Consider the following 24,772-nt stretch of genomic DNA (forward strand, 5'->3'; position numbering starts at 1 on the left):
AGTCTGCCACCTTGTGGATAAAATATCACCTTCCTGTCGGGAATTTTGTGAGGGCCAACAATAATCAGTGAGGAGGAGGAGATTTCTTATAACTTCCATAGTAAAGCTGTGAGGAATTTATTTGTGGTTTGCGTGGCCACTTCATGAATTCTAAGCTAATCTTTGTGGAAATACGCTGGCCTTTCTAGAACCCATCACACCACCTGATGAGAGGTTTCAATACAGATTTATTAGTTTGTTCGATTCTAGCTTATGAAGTGATATAAGAATGATAAATGAAAGTGTGCTTGGGCACAGCTTTAGTCCAGCACTAGGAGGCAGGGGCAGGAGGGTCTACAAAGCAAGTTCCAGGACAGCTGAAGCTGTTGTACAGCTAGGGCTGTTTTTGGAAACCCTTTCTCAAAAATCAAAAAACAAAGAGACACAGAGAGAAACACAATAAAACTTTAGAGATGACTGACTGGGCCTAGGGTCCTTGTCATTCCTGGGCCTACATGGCGGAAGGAGAGAAGCGGCTCCTGTGAATCGTCCTTTGACTGCGTATGTGCACTGTGCTGGGCCTGATCCCAGCTCACATGGGGGAGAAGGTAAATAAAAAGAATGACAAAAGCCTACCAGAAATGGTTAGCTTACCAGAAGTTCCATCTGATTTCTCTTCTCCTCTCATAACTGACAGGTCTGTCTCAGCATGTTGTTACCAACTACCCGCAAGTTATACAGCTCCTGGAGGAGGGGATAGCAAACAGGTAAACCAGGTTTGTTGTCGAGGTCTACAAAGGAGTCTGTTCTGGACATGATACTATAGGGCAATACCATCGTCTCTCAGTTTGGCAAAGATAAAATGATTCATGAAACTTTTCTCCTAGCTTTCTGCAGTGTAAGGCTATAGGCATATGAATCTAGGAAGAGTAACTTAAGTGCCTGTGGTAGTTTGAATGTATTCGTAAACTCAGGGAGTGACACTGTTAGGAGGTGTGGCCTTGTTGGAGGAGGCTGGGTGACACGTGCCTTTAATCCAGACCTCCGGGTGGAATGGGCCACACCTGTTGGAATTGTGTCACTATGGGAGTGGACTTTGAGGTCTTTTTCTCAAGCTTCACTTAATGTAACAGTCAGTGGACTTCCTGTTGCCTCTGAGTGAGATATAGGGCTCACAGCTCAGGCACCATGTCTGCCTGCGTGCTGCCAGGCTCCCCTTCATGATCATAGTGGACTAAACCTCTGAAACTGTAAGCGAGCCAACTCCATTAAATGTCTTCTTTTTTTTAATATTTATTTATTATGTATACAATATTCTGTCTGTGTGTATATCTGCAGGCCAGAAGAGGGCACCAGACCTCATTACAGGTGGTTGTGAGCCACAATGTGGTTGCCGGGAATTGAACTCAGGACCTTTGGAAGATGCTCTTAACCACTGAGCCATCTCTCCAGTCCCTAAATGTCTTCTTTATGAGAGTTGTTGTGATCACGTTGTCTCTTCACAGCCTTGGAAACCTAGCTGAGACAGTGCCCCAGAAACTGCTGTGCACTGTGCTAACGCTTCATGTTCTCAGCTACTTCGAGTACCTGGGATATTACTAATAAACCCCTAGGTGGAAACTTTTCACTAGGAGAAAAAAATTATACTCTTGTATTTATGTTGTTAATACTAGGTCCTTTAACTGAAAAAAAAAAACACCAAAGGAAACATTTAAACTTAACATTGTAGTTTCAGAATTTCTTGGAATTCTCTTAGAAGAACTTACGCCTGGTCTTCAGGATAAGATGAGCTCCTGAATCGTTAAGAGCTAGGATTCTAGCTGGATGGTGCACATCAGGTGGAGCTCTGTGAGTTCAAGACCAGCTTGGTCCAAATACCAAGTTCCAGCTACATAGAGCTGGTGGTTGGGGATTTAGCTCAGTGGTAGAGCACTTGCCTAGGAAACACAAGACCCCTGGGTTCCGTCGTCAGCTCCAGGGAAGAAGAGGAAAAGAGAGAGACTGACTTTGTCTCAAAACGAAACAAAACAAAAAATGATCCAAGCATTGGAGAGGGTGAGGCAGGATTGTAAGTTTGAGACCTGCCTAGGCTATGCAGTGAATTTAAAGATCCAAATTCAATTTCCAGCACCCACATGAAGGCTTGCAGCAGTCTGTACCTCCATTTCCAGGGCATCTTTTTTCTTTCTTAAATGTGAGTTTGTGTTTTACCATGGGTGTCTGGTCCCCTGGAACCAGAATTACAGACAGTTGTGAGCTGCCATGTGGGTGCTGGGAATTGAACCTGAGTCCTCTGGGGGTTCGAGGAGCTGGGGATGTAGTTCTGTTGGTATAGCATTTGCCTGGGTATGACCCCTACCACTGTAAGCCATGTGTGATGATGCACAGCTGTAATCCTAACACTCAGATGGAAGGACCATTGACCTGGATTTAGATAAAGGGGAGACTCAATGATTTTTGGGATTAACACTGGGATGGATTTCATTTAAACATGGCATCAGCGTAATTCAAGATCTCAGCTCCAAAGGCTTTTTTATGCTGCTGGATGAATATTCTGCTTTATTAGCTCTCTGTGAGATTTCTTGAAGCACATTTATACCACACTTGTCTTTTTGTTACCTATGTGTGTGCTTGTTGGTTTTTTAAATATGTATTTGTTTATTAATTTATGTATTCATGTATGTGTATATATAAAAGTAAATGTTAGATGTCTTTCTCTACTGCCTTCCACCTTAGTTTTAAGTCAGGGTTTCTCACCAAATCTGGAACTCACTGATTGGCTAGACCTGTTGCCTAGCAAGCAGTCTGGGATCTTCCTGTCTCTCCTTCCCAGCATTGGGAGGTAGAGAAAAGATATCACGACTACGACAACTCTTACTTTAAAAAAAATTTAATTGGGGTGGCTTGCTTACAGTTTCAGAGGTTCAGTCCATTATCATCATGATGGGGAGCATGGTGGCATGCAGACAGATGTGGTGCTGGAGTAGCTGAGAGCTACATCTTGCAGGCAACAGAAAGTTACCTGAAAATCACACTGAGGAAAACTTGAGCAAAAGAGACCTCAAAACCTGCCCCCACAGTCACACACTTCCTCCAACAAGGCCTCTAATAATGCTGTTTTCTTTAGAGGCCATTTTCTTTCAAACCACCACACTCTGGATTTTTGCTTTTATAATTTCAAAACTGTTTTAATGTTAGCTAGTGTGACATCACTCTCCCTTTATTGTCAGTAACAGCACCTAGAGTGCTGCTTCTGCCTTCTTTGAACTACTTGAATTTCTTTTTTAAATGTATTCACTTTCATATGAATAATTGTTTTGCTGGAATGTATGTGCACTACATGTGTGCTGTGCCCACAGAGGCCAGAAGAGGGTGTCTGATCCCTAGGCCTGCAGTTACAGATGGTTGTGAGCTGCCATGTAGGTTCTAGGGATTGAAATCAGGTTGTCAGACTTGGTGGCAGGTGCTTTCACTCATTAAACCATCTCACTAACCTCAGTCCTAACATTTCTTATGTTCACATGGGTCCCTTAGGTCCACCATGCTTAAACAGTCCCTGTACTAACTGTCTTGCCGTGTATACACAGGATCACAGCAGCCACCCATGTTCATGAGGCCAGCAGCAGATCTCATGCCATTTTCACTATCCACTGCGCACAGGTAGGTTGTTCCTTCTTACTGATTTCTTTCTTATGCCTCGTGATTACTTTCTTGTATTCATTACTTTCTTTCTTCCTGTCTTTATGCTTACATGTTCTCTGATACAACTGACTTCTTCAGTGTCTTCCTCTTATCTTTTGCTCATAACGGTTCAGAATATGTCCACACTTAGTTCAGTTATGGGTCTGGTTCAGAATATGTCCACACCTAGTTCAGTTATGGGTCTGGTTCAGAATATGTCCACACTTAGTTCAGTTATGGGTCTGGTTCAGAATATGTCCACACCTAGTTCAGTTATGGGTCTGGTTCAGAATATGTCCACACCTAGTTCAGTTATAAGTCTGGTTCAGAATATGTTCACACCTAGTTCAGTTATGGGTCTGGTTCAGAATATGTCCACACTTAGTTCAGTTATGGGTCTGGTTCAGAATATGTCCACACCTAGTTCAGTTATGGGTCTGGTTCAGAATATGTCCACACCTAGTTCAGTTATGGGTCTGGTTCAGAATATGTTCACACCTAGTTCAGTTATGGGTCTGGTTCAGAATATGTCCACACCTAGTTCAGTTATAAGTCTGGTTCAGAATATGTTCACACCTAGTTCAGTTATGGGTCTGGTTCAGAATATGTCCACACCTAGTTCAGTTATGGGTCTGGTTCAGAATATGTCCACACCTAGTTCAGTTATAAGTCTGGTTCAGAATATGTTCACACCTAGTTCAGTTATGGGTCTGGTTCAGAATATGTCCACACCTAGTTCAGTTATGGGTCTGGTTCAGAATATGTTCACACCTAGTTCAGTTATGGGTCTGGTGATTTCAGTGAGGGGATGCTTATCAGACAGTGTGTGCTCGTCTGATGTGGAACTTGGCACACGGTTAGGACAGTATCCTGGGAGGAATGCAGATCATTCTGGATGACAACTTGAAACAGTCTTTGTTTTTAGGCAACGCTACAGAACAACCTCCCCTCAGAGACTGCCAGCAAGATCAACCTTGTGGACCTAGCAGGCAGGTAATTGGGATTTCAAAGCCAGGGAGAATTATTGCTCCCTTGACAGTGACCTGCTCCTTGACCACCTTACGTGAGATAGGCATGATCGTGGGTTTGCCTTGCTTGAATGTTTTAATCATCCTGAGATGATAAAAGAAGGAATTCTTGAATGCTAGCTTGAAAGTCAGAAACTGGGAAATTCCTCCATATCCTGGGTTCTTAGTCTGAACTGCCTGTTGGGACCTTTTAAAACTCCCCAAGCACACCAGGTGGTGGTGGCAAACGCCTTTAATTCCAGCACTTGAGAGGCAGAGGCAGAGGCGGGTGAATCTCCAAGCTAGAAGCTAGCCTGGTCTACAGAGTGAGTACTAGGACCCAGGCCTGCACAGAGAAGCCCTGTCTTTTTGACAAAAACCACAGAATTAGAAACAACTGTCTTATGAAATAAACTGAATCAATACACTTTTCCATTAATTTAATATCAATTATATGTAGCTATACACACTACTTTACTTTTTTTTTCTCAAGACAAGGTTTTTCTGTGAAACAGTCCTGGCTGTCCTGGAACTCACTCTACAGACCTGGCTAGTTTGTGTTAAATAATGAGACCCTGTTTTAAAAAACAAACTAAAAGGAGGGATAGAATTTTGAGACAGCTTATGCACAGATACTATCATTAAATCATCAAAATGTGAATTTAAACCAATCTTTACCTGTGAGAGACTATCATCAGTACCGTAGATAGATGGACATCTTTACCTGTGAGAGACTTCTATCATCAGTACCTAGATAGATGGACATCTTTACCTGTGAGAGACTATCATCAGTACCGTAGATAGATGGGCATCTTTACCTGTGAGAGACTATCATCAGTACCGTAGATAGATGGGCATCTTTACCTGTGAGAGACTTCTATCATCAGTACCTAGATATATGGGCATCTTTACCTGTGAGAGACTATCATCAGTACCGTAGATAGATGGGCATCTTTACCTGTCAGAGACTTCTATCATCAGTACCATAGATAGATGGGCATCTTTACCTGTCAGAGACTTCTATCATCAGTACCTAGATATATGGACATCTTTACCTGTGAGAGACTGCTATCATCAGTACCTAGATAGATGGACATCTTTACCTGTGAGAGACTATCATCAGTACCATAGATAGATGGGCATCTTTACCTGTGAGAGACTATCATCAGTACCGTAGATAGATGAGCATCTTTACCTGTGAGAGACTATCATCAGTACCGTAGATAGATGGGCATCTTTACCTGTGAGAGACTATCATCAGTACCGTAGATAGATGGGCATCTTTACCTGTGAGAGACTATCATCAGTACCGTAGATAGATGGGCATCTTTACCTGTGAGAGACTGTTATCATCAGTACCGTAGATAGATGGGCATCTTTACCTGTGAGAGACTGCTGTCATCAGTATTATAGATGGGCATTGTTTGGCCTCAGGTGCTCTGACAGTTCCCCCTAAAAAAAATGACTAGCAAGATTTCCAGAGGGAGCCTGTGTGGAGGCAGGTAGTCTAATGGTCTTATATCCCCTACCGGGACTCTGCTGACCTGACTTCTGAAGGAGAGCCTCGGAGGCAACTACAGACCATCGTAGTTGCCAGGAAGTGGGATGCTGGATCTGCTTCTGCTTGCATCCAGAAAGAAGAAAAGTTTTTGAGGATAATGACACAGGAAAGAGTTACATAAGGGAAACTGATTCTATGGCTCTATTACAAAATGATGCGCCCAAAACATTGTAGGATAGTGTCCCGTTTGTTATATTTTTTACTTTTTTTGGTCTGTTTTAGTGAGAGAGCAGATCCCAGTTACTGCAAGGACCGGATTACTGAAGGTGCCAATATCAACAAGTCCCTTGTGACTCTGGGAATTGTCATCTCCACTTTAGGTATTTTACTGATGGACTCGGGGTAATTGGAGTGGGGAGGGAGACTTTGGGATAACTCATAGTATTTTCATCTTGTCATAATAGGGTAACACAAGATTATTTTTTGATAAGGTCACTTTTTGGTTTGAGCATGAAAACCTGGTGATTTTAGAATACAAGTGACCATCATTCTAGAATCACATTGAATCAGTCCGTATCCTGAGTCCAAAGTCTGATGTAAACTCAGACTTAAAGCCTCCTGTCACATGCAGAAAGAGTATGATACTCGCTCTAAGTTCTGTAGTCGCTTTTTGTTTATGTATTATGTAATTCCTTCTGTATTGTACTTCTGTGTTTTTTTTTAATCTATCAAGCCCAGAACTCCCAAGTGTTCAGCAGCTGCCAGAGCCTGAGCAGTGCAGCCAGCAGTGGGGGTGACAGTGGGATCCCTAGCACTACATCTGGGACCAGCAGTGGAGGGGCATCTGTGAGGAGGCAGTCTTACATCCCATACCGGGACTCTGTACTGACGTGGCTGCTGAAGGAAAGCCTCGGAGGCAACTCCAGAACCATCATGGTTGCCAGTAAGTGGGATGCCGGATCTGCTTCTGTTTGGAGCTAGTATTGGGCCTAGAAAATATACTGACTCCTAATGTTCCTCAGTCTCTCAAGAGTGTCTCATGCAGTGAAGACATTAGCAGTAAGACTAGAAAAGCTGAGCCGGGCAGTGATGGTGCACGTCTTTAATCCCAGCACTCGGGAGGCAGAGGCAGGCGGATCTCTGTGAGTTCAAGGCCAGCCTGGTCTACAAGAGCTAGTTCCAGGACAGCCAGGGCTGTTACACAGAGAAACCCTGTCTCTGAAAACCAAATAAAAAGAAGAAAAAGAAGAAATAAGAGCTGGGATGGAAGGGCCCATCAGTGTATTTCTCAGCTCTGTCCTTCTACCTCAGCTGTGTCCCCTGCACACACCAGCTACAGCGAGACCATGAGTACGCTGAGATACGCATCCAACGCCAAAAACATCATCAACAGGCCACAGGTGAACGAGGTAAGGCTTCATGGGACGTCCTTGTCTGACACAGTTTAAAGTTCTCCTTATTGTTTCCTCTGTTTCTTTCTCATTTGTCATAGTTAGCTTCTTCTCTGTGGTGGTAAAACATTGAAGAAGAGCAACCTGGGAGAAAAGGTGCATCTGCCACTCTTCTGTCGCTGTGGTCAACACCATGACCAAGGCAACTTAGAGAAGAAAGGGTTTATTTGGGGCTTATGATCCCAGAGGGTTAGCGTTCATGATGGTGGAGTAGATGTAGAGCTTACATCTCAATCTCATGCAGGAGGCAGAGAGAGCTAGCTAGAAATGGGATTGAGGCCTCAAAACCCACTCACAGTGACATATTTCCTCTAGCAAGGCCACACCTCCTAGTCCTCCCCAAACAGCCACCAACTAAGGACCAAAAATTCAGATGTCTATAACTTATGGGGCATATCTTTTTTAGAACTCCACCAAAGGGTTATCCACAGCATACAGATTACAGCCCATCATCTTGGGAAGCTGAGATAGGAACTTGGAGCAACTCTGCTTGCTGGCTTTTCCTCCATGGCTCATTCACCTTGATTTTTTTATACAGCCTAGGACCAGCTACCTAGAAGTGGCACTGTCTACAGTCAGCTTGACCCTCCCCATCAATCATTAAGCAATAAAACACTCCACAGGATTACCTATAGACCAGACTGATAGTTCCAGTTTACCAGATGACTGGCTTGTGTCAAGTTGACAAAACACTAATGAGCATTGTTTTCATCCAGACTTGTATTCTGCAAATGATGCTCTTTTCTCCCAATGTAGTCTCTGCCTTTCACTGATCTCTCTACTGTTATCAACAAATAATTTTATGAATAACTTCCTTCAGTCATTTCTTTACAGCCATTCCTCTTAGAGCCCGAGTGTATGACTGTCACTCTAAGAAAAGTCATTTGGAAGCTTCTGTTTGATGCTTTTATTTTTAATTGATAGTGATAATTGTGCCTGAGTTTTATTATATAAATTGCAGTTGACTTCTCTTTTGGATTAAACCGGGAGTAGGAAGAAATTGTTTCGAAAACTGAGTAATGATAGGAACATTGCAAATGTTTCTTGCTTCTTGGAGATTCAGTGAAAAGTTTCAGGGCAGAGGGCACAGCTGGGGTACAGACATACCTAAAGCACCTAGGGGCTGTTTTCGAAGGCAGTATGATTAGACATGTATCAGATTTAGTCATCATATAGGACGATTAGCATTTATGAGCTTCCTTGGCCTGCTCTAAGGTGATGATTTCAAAGCTCATATGCAAAAGAAACACCTGACTAGTTTGTGAGATATGGTTGAGCCTTAACCCTCAAGAATTGCTTTCTGGGGTGGGGCCAGAGTTTGCATTTATTACAAGTTCTTGGATGAAGCTGATACTGTGGGTCCTGGGATTATACTTTGAGAAGTCACTCCCAAAGAATAACACTTCTCCAACTAGCACTTCACAGCAGTTTGGGACCTAGTATGAGCCAGTGGTGACTGAGTTCTCTTTGTTTCAGGATGCGAGTGTGAAGCTCATCCGAGAACTCAGGGAGGAGATTGATAGGCTAAAAGCCATGCTGCTGAGCTTTGAACTGGTATGTGGTAGCCAAAACTCTTCCATGTTCTAATGACGGATGGTCTTGTCCCTTGAACACCTGGGGCTTGCCATACTCCGTGTGTTCAAGTTTTATGTTATTGTGTGTTTGTGTGACCAGGGGTGCACACATTCATGTAGAGGTCAGAGGACAATTTTCCAGGTTGGTTCTCTCCGTCCACGTTGGGCTCTAGGTTCTTACTCAGGTAGCTGAACTCGCAGAGCAAGTGCTTCCACCGGCTGAGCCCTCTCTTCATGTTTGCAGTTGGCAGGGATGGAACAAAGGCAGAAGGATGTCCTGATTTTTCTGTGCAGCTTCAGATGAGCTGGATGCCTTCTAGTATCATCTCATGTCTAGATAACATTGGCCTTACTGGCTTTGCTCTCTGTGGAGACAGATATGGGGAATTGGGTCCTAGAGAAAATTTTAATTCTCCTTTGTATTCATATGAGCCCAAATACTAAATGCTCCTGACTTATTTCTAATTTTGGTGGTGAAGTCTATACTTTTATCTATACTTTATCCTTCTCAAGTGTATATGATGGAACTTATTTGTAGTTGATACTGAGAAAACATCAGAACTGACCACCCCCTTTCTCTGTGCAGAGGAACATCCGCTCATTAAACGATGAACTGGATGAAAGCCTGAAGGAGGTGGTCCTCCGGAATGACCTGAAGGTGGGTGTGTTTGTTTAGTGGCCCCAGTTGAACTTTCCAGTATCCTGGAGATAAGTTTGATCTCTCCAGGTATTCCTCACGTAGGTGGGGCAGAGAGGATCTGTCTAGTTCAGAGATCATTTTTCTTCCCCTTGAGGCTTGATGGTAAATGGCTTTCTTTGTATTTATCTTCTCGGGTTCATGACAGCTTCTTTTGGATAGTGTGAGTAGCCTAGAAAAATTCATTTTTTTCTTTTTTCTTGATACAGGGTTCTCTGTAGCTTTGGAGCCTGTCCTGGAACTAGCTCTGTAGACTAGGCTGGCCTCAAACTCATAGAGATCCACCTGCCTCTGCCTCCCGAGTGCTGGGATTAAAGGCGTGCACCACCACCACTGCCCGGCTGAAAAAATGATTTTCTAGTCAGAAAATGGAGGAAATTTTCTAGTCAGATAACTAGCATGTATTCACAGATTGAGCACTTCGAGTGAAGGTTCAAGGGATACAAGAGTCTTTACTCAGGTGGCCACAGGCCACTTGGATACACAGGTTGCTGTGCTTCATGAGGTGTCTGATAAGGAAGAAATCATACCTGTCATTTTTGGAGCAACTGTCCTATGCTGGAAAGCAGAGAACAGGTTTGAGCTAGACTTTGAAAGACTGATAGAGAGGGAGAGGGGCACTTCGCATGAGGGGAAGATGACATAAAAGCAAAGCCATGGAATGGGAGAGTGATGTGAGACAGTGACAGTGTGCACACATGTGCTGCAGGGAAGACAGTGTTCATTAAGGAGAGTTGTGAACAGAAGGTGAAAGCCATTAATGAAAAATTTAAATAATTTTGCTAGAATATTTTAAATACTTGTATCTGAATTATTTGTATTTTCCTAAGTATTTCCCTTATGAGAAAATTGCTTTCCTAAATCTATTTTTTTCTGAGTGTTCTTAGTTCTTCTATTCCCAGGATAAGTTTTCTGCATACATTTCAGTTTCTAGCAAAAGGAAGCAAAGATCTTGAATTTAACATGGTTCCCTCATGTCCCTCAGTCCTTAACCTAAGGACTCTAGGCTTTGATACATTTACTTTTAAAACTTTGAGGGACCCACCAGAGTGGAGAGGGACAGGACAGGGTGAATGAGACTGAATATGAGCAGAAAAAAGAAATGAAACCCTGTGTTCCTGGCATTTAGTAATTATTCAGTACTTTATCATTTATTGATGCAATTTTATCATTACATGTCTTTAGTCAAGTTCCATACAGCCTGGTCGGATTCCTCTCAGTGCTTTGTGTACCTTTGAGCCAGGTGCAGACTTAATGTAACTCAAGGTGATACATATATGCGAAGAAATGTTAGGTCAGAAGAGGAATCCTGAAAACGGAGCACATAAGAATATGAAGCAGAGATGGGCAGTGTCACCCACCTTTGATCCCAACACTTGAGGCAGAGGCAAGTGGATCTCTGGGTTCAAGTCCAGCCTGGTCTACAGAATGAGTTCCAGGACAGCCAGGGCAACACAGAGAACATTGTCTCAAAAAATCAAACAAAAGAAAAAACTGTAGTAATAGAAGCAGCGGGGCTGCGTCCCCAGCACCCCAGCCACCTGGCTAGCTTATGCCCCGAAATAACAACACACAAACTGTATTCTTTTAAACACTGCTTGGCCCATTTCTATCTAGCCTCTTCTAGGCTAATTCTCACATATTAATTTAGCCCATTTCTAATCATCTGTGTAGCACAGCTAGGTGCGCTTACCAGGAAGATTCTAGCCTACGTCCATCCTGGGTCGGAGCTGAATTGCCTCCACCCAGGAGAGGGGAGCATGGCGTCTCTGCTCCAGAGAGCAGAGCTGTCGAGTCTGAGCTCACTTCCTCTTCCTCCCAGCATTCTGTTCTGTTTACTCCTCCCACCTATGTTTTAACCTATCAGGGCCAAGCAGTTTCTTTATTTTTTTTTTTTTTTTTGGTTTTTCGAGACAGGGAAGCAGTTTCTTTATTGCTTAACCAATGAAATCAACAGATTGATATGACACTCCCACATCAAAAAACAATGCAGGAAGGGTAATTGTAAGTAAGTATTGATGTCTGAGAAGCATCAATTAATTGAAATAACATTTTGTGTTAGGTTTCTGTTGCTGTGAGTTAGAGCTACCTGAGAGGAAGAAAGGTTAGTTTGGGGCCAAGGGCATTGCTCAGTGGGTAAGAAATCTTGCTGTACAAACATGAGGACCTGAGTTCAGTTCCACAGAACCCATGTAAAAAGCCAGGTAGAATAAGATTACCCAGTGACCTCTCTGGCTTCTGCATGTAGTCACACCTGTGCGTACACGTGCACACACAACACATGACTGAACAATGGAAGTGGAAGAAGTGCACACATCCAATCACGTACAGGCTTTGAGTTTTCACAGATTATAGGTTTCCATGATCCATAGTTGCTGGCCCATTGCTGCAGGCCTGTGGTAAGGGAACATAATGCAACAAAGTAATTACTTCATGGCAGTTGGGACATGGGAAAGGGAGGCAGGAAGGAACCACGGACATGCTACATCTTTCTAAGGCATACTTCCTGTGACCTACTTCTTCCAATTAGGTCCCACCTACTAAGTTTCCATCGCCTCTGAAAACAATGACACCAGCTGGGGACCAAGTCTTTAAAACAGGAGCCTGTGAGGCATTTCATGTCCAAATCACGACACATTCATTTTTTTCTAGTTAAAAGAACAATGTATGCTCATTGAAGAAAAATGTAAGCATTTATTGAAGGAGCTTCCGTTTATGAAAGTAATACTTGCTTATTGAAGAAAGCTTAAAACACAGGAAGCACTCACAGATGAGAAGGTACAGGGGCCTCTCTAGGGAGCATGAGGAATGAAAGACGGGGAAACCGTGAGAGTGGACTCAGTCTGCTCCCTACACAGGGAGTCTATCATCTCTTGTCCCTCTGCAGATGGATCAGCTGGCTCGAGAGTGGGCACAGAAGTGGAATGACTGGCAGGCCATCATGGAGCATTACGGTGTGGACATCAACAGGAGGAGGGCTCGGGTGGTCATCGACTCCAGCCTGCCACACCTGATGGCTTTGGAAGACGATGTGCTCAGCACAGGTGTTGTGCTTTATCACCTCAAGGTGAGGAGGCTGGTGCAGCTCCCCCTTCCTGAGCACTGGCCCAAAGTGAAGGGAGGAAACCTGACGTCATAGCCATGTTCTTAGGGATCAGACCAAGGGCTCAGAGCTGCCTTAGGACTTGTGCTCAGGAATCTGATCCAGCCACAGGTAGGGCTTGTTTGGGTTTGTGCAAATGGCTAGAGGAAGCCAGAGATCAGAATGATTATTTGTTTTCAACTGCTGCCGATGCTTTCCTGTAACTCATTTATTTCTGTGCCTGAATTTCTTCATGTTAAGGTAGGAATGGAACCTCTTGCATTGCTTTTCTGGCTTCCTGGAGCACAGGAGTGCAATAAGGAGAGCAGAATCCTAACCTCAGAAATATAATTAGTATAAGCTGAGAAGAGTGCCATGTGCCTGCAGTCCCTGCTGCTCAGAAGGTGACCCAGGAAGCTCCTTTGAGTCTGAGGCCAGTTTATTTCTGAAGAATACAATGTCAGAACTTCTAAACTACGAATACAGGCTGCTTAAACATGGGCAAATTCAAGAGACCAGAAAGTTTTTTTCTCACACTGTCTTTCATTCAACCTGGGAATCAACAAGGACAAATGCCTGCCCTCCACCCCACCCCATCTCCATCACAGCACTTCCTAGAGAAGAAGAGGGGAGAAAGAGAGAGGAAGCAGAACGCATGAGGGAGGGGCTAAGGAACTGGTGGTAAGGGGGTGATGATAAGCATTCATCTAGAAAAAGTCAAGTAAAAGTCTAGGCTCTCCAAATAAGAGCCCTGGCCAGCCCTCATTTCCAAATGGATAATTTGAAGAGTTGACAACCTGCCTATCCCCTTCAAAAATGATCTTTAGTCCTGTGGATGGCAAAACACATTTCACATGGCCAATATTCCTGTACTTACAGAAGCTTCAATTCTGTTCTCATTAATGTCTACAGAAGACATTATAAAAGCACAAATAAAAGTAGGGGATATGTGCATTGCTGCCATCTCTGGAGGAATCAGGCTGTTTGTCTGGGATATTTGGAAAGATGTTAGCCAAGCTCCTTGGTGTGCACGGATAAGTAAGTCCTTTGAGCACTCAGGTGGAAAGCTCAAGTAATTTACTTTCTGGTGTGCATTGCATTTTACAAATGTTGTCTTGGTGAAATGCTTCAGGCAGAAGTGCTTGCCTAATTTATCTTAACACATATAAATACCAGAAACTAATTAGATCTTTCCATCATTCAGAACCATAGAGAGAGCTTAGGGATCAGGAGAGACTAGATCTGTTAAAATGTCACCATCTGGGTGGAACTTTTCTGAATAACTGATGGAATCTGGAATGAGGAGAGGAAGTGAGATGTGAGGTGGGAAAGCTTGTGGTAGCAGCAGAGGGTTAAGAGCCATGGCTACGTTTGAATCTTAGACCTGAAAGCAGGGTTGTTAATTCTCATTTAGTGAGTTCAGAGCCTCCCTGCTCCTTGGTGCATCAGTAGACCAGTGAAGCGACATTTTAGTTAATTTCTAATTCTGGCATTTCTGTACTTTATGGACCCATATTCTTTTTTGTTCTTGTTTTATGTTTTTTTTATTTTATGGGTGTTTTTCTTGTATGTACATCTGTGTAGCCTGTGTGTGCCCGATGCTCAAAGAGGCAATGTGGGGACATTGGATCACCTGGTACGGGAGTAAACAGACAGTTGTGAGCTTCGTGGGTGCTGAGAGTTGAACTTAGGTCCTCTGAAAACAAAAAATAGCAGCCAGTGCTCTTAATCCCTGAGCCATCTCTTCAGCCCCATCCCCATATTATTATGATTTGTTTTGATTGTGGCTTAAATAACTATACAATAATAGTGATCCAAGAGTCTTTACATTTTTATTTAGTTGCTTACTTGGTCACAGTCCTGAAACTAGTCCCTTGGTAATACACTGCCAGCAGTTTTCTCTTGGGCTACATTGGAAAGCTCCTCAGTGGGACAGGAAGAGTGGATGAGCAGAGAGGGCTGGTACCTTGTGATGCCTTTGGGTCACCAACTGCCTGTGGAAAGAGGCAAAAGTAAGAACAGCAAACAAAGGGCCACCGAAGTGCTTGTTATATGAGAGCTCATCACCTTTCTGTCATAGTTTCACGATATTATTTGGCTCTTATCCTTTTGGGGGGAATGTACTCTACCATCAAGAGTCCCTAAATTAACATGAAGAGTTTTAACCTATTGTATTAGTTAGGGTTCTTCAGAGAAATAAAACTGATAAAATGGGAGTGTGGAGGGGGAATTTATTAGAGTGGCTTAGAGCTGGTCAAACAGTGGCAGCCTCCCAGAAGAATCCAGTAGTTGTTCAGTCCACAGGGACTCATCTGGTCTTAAGTCTCCATTGGAATCCTGAAGAAGTAGGTTGTAACACCTGGGAAGGAATGCCTTAGCAGCAGAGAAGATGGGCTTGCCAGCAGGAGTGAGGACAAGCAAGCAAAAAGCCAAGGAGCTTCTTTCCATGTCCCTTGATACAGGCTGACACCAGAAGGTGTGGCCCAGATTTAGAGTGTGTCTTAGTTATTATTCTGTTGCTCTGAAGAGACACCATGACCAAGGCAACTTATTTTAAAAAATCATTTAATTGGGGGCTTCCTTATGTTTTCAGAGGATTAGTCCATGACCCTCAGGCAGCAGGCAGGCAGATAGGCATGGCACTGGGGCAGTAGCCGAGAGCTCACATCTGATCTAAAAGTTGCAAAGTTGAAAAAGTTAAAGACTAGGCCTGGTGTGAGCTTTTAAAATGTCAACCCAGTGATATACCTCCTCTGAAAAGTCCATACTTCTTAATCCTTCCCTAACAGTTCCACTAACTGGGGGCTCAGCATTCAACATGATAATGTGGGTACCATTCTCATTCAAACCACCACAGGGTGAGTCTTCTCACCTCAAAGAAGAATTTTGGCTGCATCCTAAAACCCTGTGCCCAGCTGCTGGGGTTTTGGTGGTTTCCAAATATAGTCAAGTCGACAACCAAGATCAGCCATCATACTCCTCTCTGGGCCGTGTTGGTAGAGGCTGGCAACTATTGACTTGTATTCAGGGAGGAGAGGTAGAGGGGCATAGGGCAAACCAGAACTTCATTGCTCCCAGGATTCTTCTCACATGCTGTCTTGGGAAACCTACGAGGTCTCCCTGTTCTTGTTCCTGAAAGTGTGGCCTAGTGGTGATTTCAGGCACTTAGAAAACCTCCCACTTAGGGCAGTGTTATGGTGAGGCTAAAAAAACATGGGCTGGGGGTTCAGAGACCTGAGCTGTAGCCACAGCTTTCCTACTTAGCAAATGGGTTTCCTAGGCAATTTACTCCCTTATGAGCTTCAGATTTCTGGCCTATAATACGGATACAGTAAGCGGGGCAGTGGTGGCGCATGCCTTTAATCCCAACACTAGGGAGGCAGAGGCAGGCAGATCTCTATGAGTTCAAGGCCAGCCTGGTCTACAGAGTGAAGTCCAGGAGAGCCAGGGCTACACACAGAGAAACCTGTCTTGGAATACAAAACAAAACAGACAGACAGACAAACGGAAATAGTAATACCAGCATTTGGAGTGTTAAAGTATTAAATAAAGCCAAGCATAATTGTAAATGCTAGTGATCCCAGCCCTTGGGAGACTGAGGCGGGAAGGTGAGAGTTCAAGTCCAGCCCAAGATACACAGTGGTTACTGGCTCAAAAAGCAAGCAAAAACTGGGTGGTAGTGGTGCATGCCTTTAATTCCAGCACTTGGGAGGCAGAGGCAAGTGGATATTTGTGAGTTTGAGGTAAGCCTGATCTACAGAGCGAGTTCCAGGACAGCTAGGACCACACAGAGAGATCCTGTCTCAAAAAAACAACATTTTTTTAAAAACTAGCAAGCAAACAAAAAGATGTCTACAAAATGTTCAGCATAATACCTGGGACATAGCAAATGTCTACTTAAGAAATGGTGACGATGGGCCTTCAAGTTAGCATCTCTGCCCTAATAAAGTGTATGTTCTATAGTAGATTTGTCATAATCCTGGGGCCCAAAGGCCCTAGTCTTCTACTAATTCAGTTTGCTTATATTAACACTGGTTGCCTGTGCTGTCTTCTACTCTCTTCCAGTTCCTTTTGACTCTAGAAGCATCTCCCCCTATTTGTGCTTTACCCTTCATAGAATTTGGCATCTGTTATGCTTCCTCTGCAAAGCAAGAAGGTAACAATTCATAAGTCTCATAGAAAGTCTCTGAGTCTCCTGGATCAAAACACAGGCCACACTAACCTTAGCTGCTATGAGAATGAAGAATATGTCTGTCCCTTTTACTGGAGAATTTCTGACCAACACCTGTATCTATTCCCTGACTTCAGAGTTTGTCAGCACTTGATGGGCTTTGCACATAGTCAGTGCTGTGTACGCCTATAGTGTTACTGTTTCCCTCTGTCCTCCTGGACTGCAGAGCAAGTGGATGGAAGGCAGGACAGCCCAGACTGAAGTTGGGAATGGTTCTGACAATGCTGAGATGGGCATGGGAAGACCCCAATTCCACATGAGTGTGGACTGTGCTCTGAGGGCAGGGCTGAGTCTCTGTGTATTCTTTGTGAAATGCCTTCTCTCTTTCCTCCCCACAGGAGGGGACAACAAAAATAGGAAGGATTGATTCAGACCAGGAACAGGACATAGGTAGGTAGTCTGACACATAGGCAGCATTTGTGCCTGAAAAGTTTACTACTGGTTTTGGAGAGAAAAGGAGTCTCTGAAGCATTAAGGGTCTGCTTCTCTTTCTGCTGCTAGCTTTTGGGTCTGGAAGTTGGGAGGAGGAGGCTTATCTAGGGGGAGACGTTGAGGGTGGTTTCAGGTGGTGGGTATTCTTTCCTTGTCAGCTGTTGGGTTGGATCTTGCAAAAACTGGAAGAGTCATTCTCCTGAATCCTTTCCCCACTCAGGTTACCCCTCCCCCACACCTCTTTAGTCCTTCAGGGCCAGTGGATTGAGAGGGACCACTGCACAATCACTAGCACTTGTGGGGTGGTCATTCTCCGGCCTACCCAAGGGGCACGCTGTACAGTCAATGGCCGAGAGGTCACTGCTTCCTGCCGTCTGACTCAAGGTAGGACTGTCTACCTCCCTGTGTATATCTGCATGAATGATGGACATCCTCAACCTCAGGACCCCACAGAGCTCAATAAAGCAAGCTTCAATCATGTGTTATTCAACCTCTGCACCGAGACCCAAAGACTTCTTAATACAATCCTCCTTCTAGGACCCAAGAGTAGAGAATGACTCGTGGAAATTTGTGCTTGTTTATCTGAGCCTTAGTTTCTCCATCTGAGATAATGGGAGCATAAGGCAGGATTGGATGAAGTCTGTTTGTTTGTTTTTTGAAGTTGTTCTTAGTGTGCTATAAAGACTTGGTGTCAGTATCACTCTAGTACTAATCCATTCAAGTCCTGTTCTCTGAAACTGAACTCATAGTCTGCCTCTTCATGAAGTTTCTCTGACTATGCTACCTGAAACTTGTCCTGCTGTTTATCTGATTGTAATTGCAAGATGTATAATTAATACATATCAACTTAGCAAAATTTATCTAACAGTATGTACTCAGAGCACAATCATGGACTGAACTCTTGTCTGTGTGTCAAAGGAGCTGTCATCACCCTGGGGAAAGCACAGAAGTTCCGATTTAACCACCCAGCTGAGGCTGCTTTGCTGCGGCACAACAGGCTTAAGGTAAGCCTGGCTGCGATTTCTGAGTGGCTGTTAGGGAAGCTTCTGCATGCTCCATTGGGCTCGTTGCTTTTTCCTTATCCCAGGTTGGAGAGGCTCTTGACAGCAGTTGCTCTTTGGAATGGTTGGACTTGGACGGAGATGTCACTGCCTCAAGACTGGGTCTCTGTCCTGTCCTTTGGAAGGAGAGGTGAGAATCTGCTGCTTGTACCAGTGGAGTCTCCTGGCTTTGCTTCTTAGTCCATAACGGAATGGAACCGGGAAGGGTTTATTAACAACAAAGGTCTGATCACATTTGGTCCTGATTGACTTGAACAAGTATTATGGCTTGAAAATGAAAGGCTTCCCGCAGGCTCCATCTTGTAGCATACCCTTTGAGGTTCTGGAACCTTCGGGAGGTAGAGTAAAGCTGGAGGAAGTAGGTTACTGGAGGTGCATTCTTGGGGGTGCATCATTCTCCCCCATCCCCTCTCTACCTTCCATTGACCATGAGGTGAGCTACTCTGCACCATCCCCCACAGTGATGCTCATGCCCCAAGCTGTGGAGGTGTGGGGCCTCTGAACTAGTGGGCTAAGATGAATCCTTTTCTCAAGCGTTTGCTACAGCAATGAAAAACTGACCATGAGTAGTCTGAAAATGCTGAACTGAATGCAGAGTTTGTAACTCAAGTATCCATGGCCTTCATTTGCTTCCTGCTTGATATTTCATCTCTCCTCTCTGAAAGACATGCATCTCCCCTGCCAACAAGATATAACTGTCAAGTGTTAGCAGCCATCTTTGGTACTGCTCTAAACCTCACTTCCCCACAGTTCCCTTTAAATCCCGGGGCATGAGCTCATACTACATACTTCTGTTAGCTTCCAGATTATATGGCTTCTTCTGGATTCTAAAAAATTAATCTCTTCTTTATTCTCTCATAACCAGCAATGCATAGCTGTGCACATGAGACAGCAGGGCCTACGAGGACAATAAGAAAGCATCTTGAGATTTTGTTCTTGCTCCTGCTTCACCTGCTTTGTGATAAACTTTGAACTTTTGAGTTAGTTTTATATGCAATTGACATCAGCTGGTTTTCTAGTTCATTATCCTTCTTATACAGAATCTCCTTCTTGGGTTTCCCCTGGAAGCTCTGTTGTTCCTTTTAGCTAGACTGACCTATACTGTCACCATCATATCTAACTGTAGGAAAGTTCAGCAGAGGACTTGGTACCAGTGAGATCACTAGCAAGAACACCAAGCGCCTGTGAATCAGGATTCACAGAAGGATCTTCTGGTCAGGAACAGTCAATAGCAGATGAAGACAGTCTTGGGTCTGACACAATAGTGGGGGCTGTCAGACTGGGGTGGGGGTGAGCAGTGCACCCTCACAGAGTGCTCACAGGTTGAACTTTGCTACAGCAGAGGTTTAAGGGAGTGTGATCCTAGGTCTTGGGGTCCTGTGGAGTGAAGGGCAAGTTGGAAAAGCTGACAAAGATATCCAGGCCAAGAAGAATTAGGATCTAAGGCCAAAGTTCTTGTTTTCTCAGAGAGGATTTCCTGTTTTGTGGGGAAGCTATGAAGGAGACTTTGTTTTGGGTAAGGTTTCTGTTAGGAAGACAGAGTGAAGACCTGGTTTTTCTCAAAGTGCAGAGTTTATCGGGAACAACACTGCAACATAAAGAGCTCCGGATACAGAAAAGGTGCATTGGAATTGGGCAAACAGACTGACACCTGGCCCTGCCACATAAAGGCTGTGTGATCTCAGGCCAGTCACTTACTCTCTGACCCTGTTTCCTTACCTCTAAATTAAGAGTGTGGCTTTCGCCTTCCAGGGATCCTGTGATACGGACCAAAGGATTTGAGTGGGCATACCCACATTCCCATGGCCCCAGTGACTGTGAGGCTCCAGGAAAGCTGCTTTCCTTTCTTCCTTGTCCTCTTGTCTCAGGTAGCTCACTGTCCTCCCCAGAGTGCTCTGTAGTCTCCTCCTACCTTTAAAATCTTTAGAATCCTCAGCTCCATGGGCACTGACATGATCTTTCATCAACACTCAGAAGGAAGATGCTCTCTATCCGAGGACAGTGTTGATTCAGAATCAAGCCCTTTCAGCACCAGCTTGAGGGCCTATAGGTTGTGCTGGGCCTATCCATCTACAGTAGCCAGTATCTGGTGCCAGCCCTTGTTAGGTGGTATGCCTCCCAAGCTAGTGATTGGACAAAGGGGCCAGGGGGTGGAACTGACAGAGGAAATGCATGACCCATCTGGATTTGTGGGCAGTCTTTCCTTCTACTCTTACCTGGGCTTGGCTCCAGGGCTGCCCTCATCCTAGGCTGCTGTTCCTCGTTTATTCCTGGAGGAGCATTTCAGAGGGCCAGAGCTTTTTCTAAACTGGAGGGAAATGGCCATTTTCTCCTTGTAGTAGTGATCTGGACCAGGAAGGAATTTTGTCCTCCAAGATGTGCTCTTTGCACTTCTCATTTGGAGTTGGGGGGTGTGACACTTACCTTTAAATGTCTAGATCCCAGAAGAAGCTCTCACTGCTGCTACAGTAATAGTAACCACTGCTAAATCCTGCTGCAGACTGTGAGGCCCTGAGATAGCAGAGGACAACTGCCAGGGAGAGCAGAGGGTACAGCAGAGTCCTGGCAATAGGTGGTGACCAGGCAGTATCTAGGGGATGCTGGAGTTACCTAAGATGAAAGGCAACCATTGCTAGATATAGGTCCTTGACTGCCTAGTAATGAGAACTCTTGGTTTTGGTACCACATCTAGACATGTAGCGTAGTTATTTTCTTTTTTTTACCTACCCAGGGAACTTGAAAAATGTGCTTAGCAGAGACATCCTTCTGGCTGAGTCTGTGTGGCAGCTTGGGTAATTACACTGTCATCCTGCAGTCTTCCTTGCAGCCCCATGCAGAATTGCTGCAGCTGCTGCTTCCCCAGAAGGAATGAGCGCTCTCCTACAAACAAGCAAGTGTAAATCTGAGAACTGGGGAAACACCCAGGGAAGAAAACTGAGTAACCCCAGGGGATTCAGAATATATGGATCCCTACTCTGCTTCTTGGATCTGATGTTCTATGGGTTTTGGCTGGGTTTATCTAGGCCTCGCTGATGGGTTTGTGTTTATAATTCAGCCATTACTGTGGCTCAGGTTTGGAGTTGTAATACAAGCACACATATTACATATATAAAAATATATGTACAAAATTTTGGGTTAACCGTTTTTCTTTCCAGTATTTCTGAAGTTATTTTTTCTGTATTTCCTGGGGGAAATTTTAGTAGAAACCCTTAATTCTTTCAGTTCTTTCATTTTTAAAGGTCAACGTGCTTCTGTGTGTGTGTATATGAATGTGCACGTTTGGAGTATGTGTGTAGGCCTAAAGTTGACATTAGCATTTCTCAATGGTTCCATTATATTTATTAAGGCAGGGTCTCTCACTGACACCAAAGCTTGCCAATTCTAGACTAGTCAACTTGTACTGGGGAATCCTCTGCCTTCCAAGAGCTGGAATTCCAGATAGCTACCATGCCTGCTTGGCTTTTATATGTATTCTGGGATCCAAACCCTGATCCTCATATTCACATGACAAATGCTTTCTCCACTAAGCCATCTCCACAGTCTGGACAGAGCTTCTTAATTTAGCTATCTTTTATTTTACTTATTTATTTTTGAGACAGGAAAACTAACTTCAAACTCATAATTCTCCTGCCTATGCAACCAGAATATTAGGGTTAAAGGCATGTGCCACCCCACACTTGGCTTTTTGTGCCTTTAACTCTTATGATTTCCTTATGAACTATGTGGTTGAACTTGCCTTTAGTCCCAGCATTCAGGAGGCAGAGGCAGGTGGAACTCTGTGAGTTCAAGCCTAGCTTGCTCTATATAGTGAGTTCCCAGGCAGTTAGGGCTAAATAGGGTTACTCTGTCTCAAAACAAAATATAAACAACAAAAACATGTTTTACTCTCCTAATTTCCTTATGAAAGTGAATTTGGGTTTCTGCTAAACCCACAATTCTAAGAACATGATAATCTGATGACTCTTCTCTGTTCCTGTTCTATGACTTCATGAGTTGCCTATGACAACACACCTGTTTGTTCCAAGGCCAGATGTCTGAAGCTCTTTCTACCTTGTTGAATTCAGGAGTACGCTCAGAGGGACTTAATTCTGAGTTTGATTTGCTTGGGTGACCCTGGACCTTTTGTCACAGGAAAGTGCTGGAAGAGGAGTGTGACAAGGACCAGCAGACATCAAGAAATGGCGAGATCTCCCACAAAGCCCAGACTGAGCAACAGCAATGCTATGTGGAGAATCTGAGGCAACAGGCTGTAGAAGGGCAGAGTAGCGTTCAGAAGGACCCAGAATTGGACCAGATACATAACAGTCAGCAGATAAAAGACAGTAGGTGCCTTTGTCTAAGGTGTCTGCTTCGCCTGCCTTCTTCAGTTCCATGCTGCCAAACTTCTGTATTCTGGCTTTTGTTGTCTTTGTGATAAAATGGAATCTTTTGTACTAGGTGTTCTCTCCCTTCTTTTAGAGAGCAGAAGCTCACACAAGGGGGTTGGAAATAAGCAAATGGACTGCTCTATGGCCCCTCAGAATGATGCACCTTCTGCTGAGTCCCTCCAGTGGCACGCTTGTCTGTGCATTTCCACCCGCCCCACTTGTCCACTGTTACATTGAGGCCTACACATCTTCCTTTCCTTCCCCTTCAGTAGGGAGACCCTATAACTCTCACTTGCCACACCACTCTATCAAATCCATTCCACTCCTCACAGCTCCTGCCATGGCTGGAGATGTCTGAGTCTAGGTAGCCATAGGCAGAAAGTGCTGACCTTCTCTCTGGGTGTTTTTGGTTCCCAGACCAGCAGTGGCTACTCAGAGACGAGACCTGGCTAGCCAGCTTACAGGAGGCACAGCAAGAAGACAACAGTGGAGAAGAGAAAGAACTTGAGGCCTTTGTGGCACCTGATGCTTGGCTTCCAACAGATCCTCGGACTCTACCATCCCCTCTGGTTCAAAGCCAGAAGAGGGTGCTGCAGCTGCAGCGCTTGTGGACACGCACTTCTCGGGCTGCAGTGTGGAACATCAGGCAGAAGAAGGTCTCATTCCAGCTGGAGAGAATCATTAAGAAGCGGAGGCTGCTAGAGACCCAGAGAAGACTGGAGCAGCTCAGGGCACTCTTTTGGCTCCCAGATGATGATGCCTCCAAGGCCCCAAGTTGGGTCTCCAGCTCTAACACCTCACGCTCAGGTTCTCAGCGTAGAAGCAGATGGACAACTTGCAACTCTCTAAGCCTCCGAAAGCTCTGCAGCCAACGCCTGTCCCGGCTACACAGGTACCAGTGATGTGCACCAGGAGCTGGAGTTAACCCAGCTGTCCAGGGCAGTGTTCTTTACTCCCCAGGGCTTCTTCATGTGTGAGGTGGAGAGGTGCTCATTCCTCTGGTCCTTCAGGCTTCTCTCCTCTGTCTGCATCTTTTCACAGTCAGGCTGTTTCTTGTCCTTGCAGAGCCACTCTTGCTCCCAGCTCACTTCTTCTTCTAAAGGAGCTTGCCTCATTTGCATGTATGTTTCAGACCTAGACTGTCCAGATGCAGCTTCCTCTCTGTCCTACCTCCACAGGTCTCCTTGATCTCACAGGCTGCCTCCTCCCTGAACTGACATATGACTCCCAGGCTCCTTTCTGGATCTGCCTCCTCTGCTCCTCACTTGCTGTTTGCTGTCCCAGGGTGGGAAGCATATTATCTCCCAGATTTCCTGGAGTAGAGGCTCATGTCTTGCTCTGTGTATCCTTGGCCTTGCTCGGAAGATTACACAATGTCTGTTGCTGTTATGCTTGCTCACCTTTTTGTTCTTTAAATAACTGGGCAGAAAAACCAATTTTTTTATTATGGGAAAACTTTAAACGTGGACAAAGTTGCGAGACTTATGCAGCACCTATTTCCAGCAACTATAAAGATGTGCTACAGTCATTCCTAGTCCTACCATCCTATCTTCCAAAGTATTTAAAGCAACAGCATGTAATTTTAACACCATTTCTTTTAAGTATGTACCTCTAAAAATATATTCTGTCATACCTACCAAATCATATCTATCAAGATCAAGGTTGATAGCGTGATAGAATCTAAACCCAGGTCACATTCCATTTTCTCA

General features: G+C 44.4%; 1 protein-coding gene across 1 annotated transcript in view; it reads left to right on the forward strand.

The window, feature by feature from the left end:
* The window catches only part of Stard9 (StAR related lipid transfer domain containing 9), an 83,396-nt gene that overhangs the window by 34,872 nt on the left and 23,752 nt on the right, over positions 1 to 24,772 (forward strand). The window contains exons 8-22 of the mRNA XM_075961898.1: positions 677 to 746; positions 3,567 to 3,639; positions 4,586 to 4,653; positions 6,451 to 6,548; positions 6,902 to 7,111; positions 7,480 to 7,577; positions 9,096 to 9,173; positions 9,780 to 9,851; positions 12,778 to 12,957; positions 17,542 to 17,593; positions 17,882 to 18,019; positions 18,554 to 18,639; positions 18,723 to 18,826; positions 22,828 to 23,018; positions 23,481 to 23,955. Coding sequence (XP_075818013.1) covers positions 677 to 746; positions 3,567 to 3,639; positions 4,586 to 4,653; positions 6,451 to 6,548; positions 6,902 to 7,111; positions 7,480 to 7,577; positions 9,096 to 9,173; positions 9,780 to 9,851; positions 12,778 to 12,957; positions 17,542 to 17,593; positions 17,882 to 18,019; positions 18,554 to 18,639; positions 18,723 to 18,826; positions 22,828 to 23,018; positions 23,481 to 23,955 — 1,993 coding nt within the window. The remainder of the gene's footprint in view (positions 1 to 676; positions 747 to 3,566; positions 3,640 to 4,585; positions 4,654 to 6,450; positions 6,549 to 6,901; positions 7,112 to 7,479; positions 7,578 to 9,095; positions 9,174 to 9,779; positions 9,852 to 12,777; positions 12,958 to 17,541; positions 17,594 to 17,881; positions 18,020 to 18,553; positions 18,640 to 18,722; positions 18,827 to 22,827; positions 23,019 to 23,480; positions 23,956 to 24,772) is intronic.

The sequence above is a fragment of the Microtus pennsylvanicus genome, chromosome 2 (assembly GCF_037038515.1).
Source record: "Microtus pennsylvanicus isolate mMicPen1 chromosome 2, mMicPen1.hap1, whole genome shotgun sequence".
Lineage (NCBI taxonomy): Eukaryota > Metazoa > Chordata > Mammalia > Rodentia > Cricetidae > Microtus > Microtus pennsylvanicus.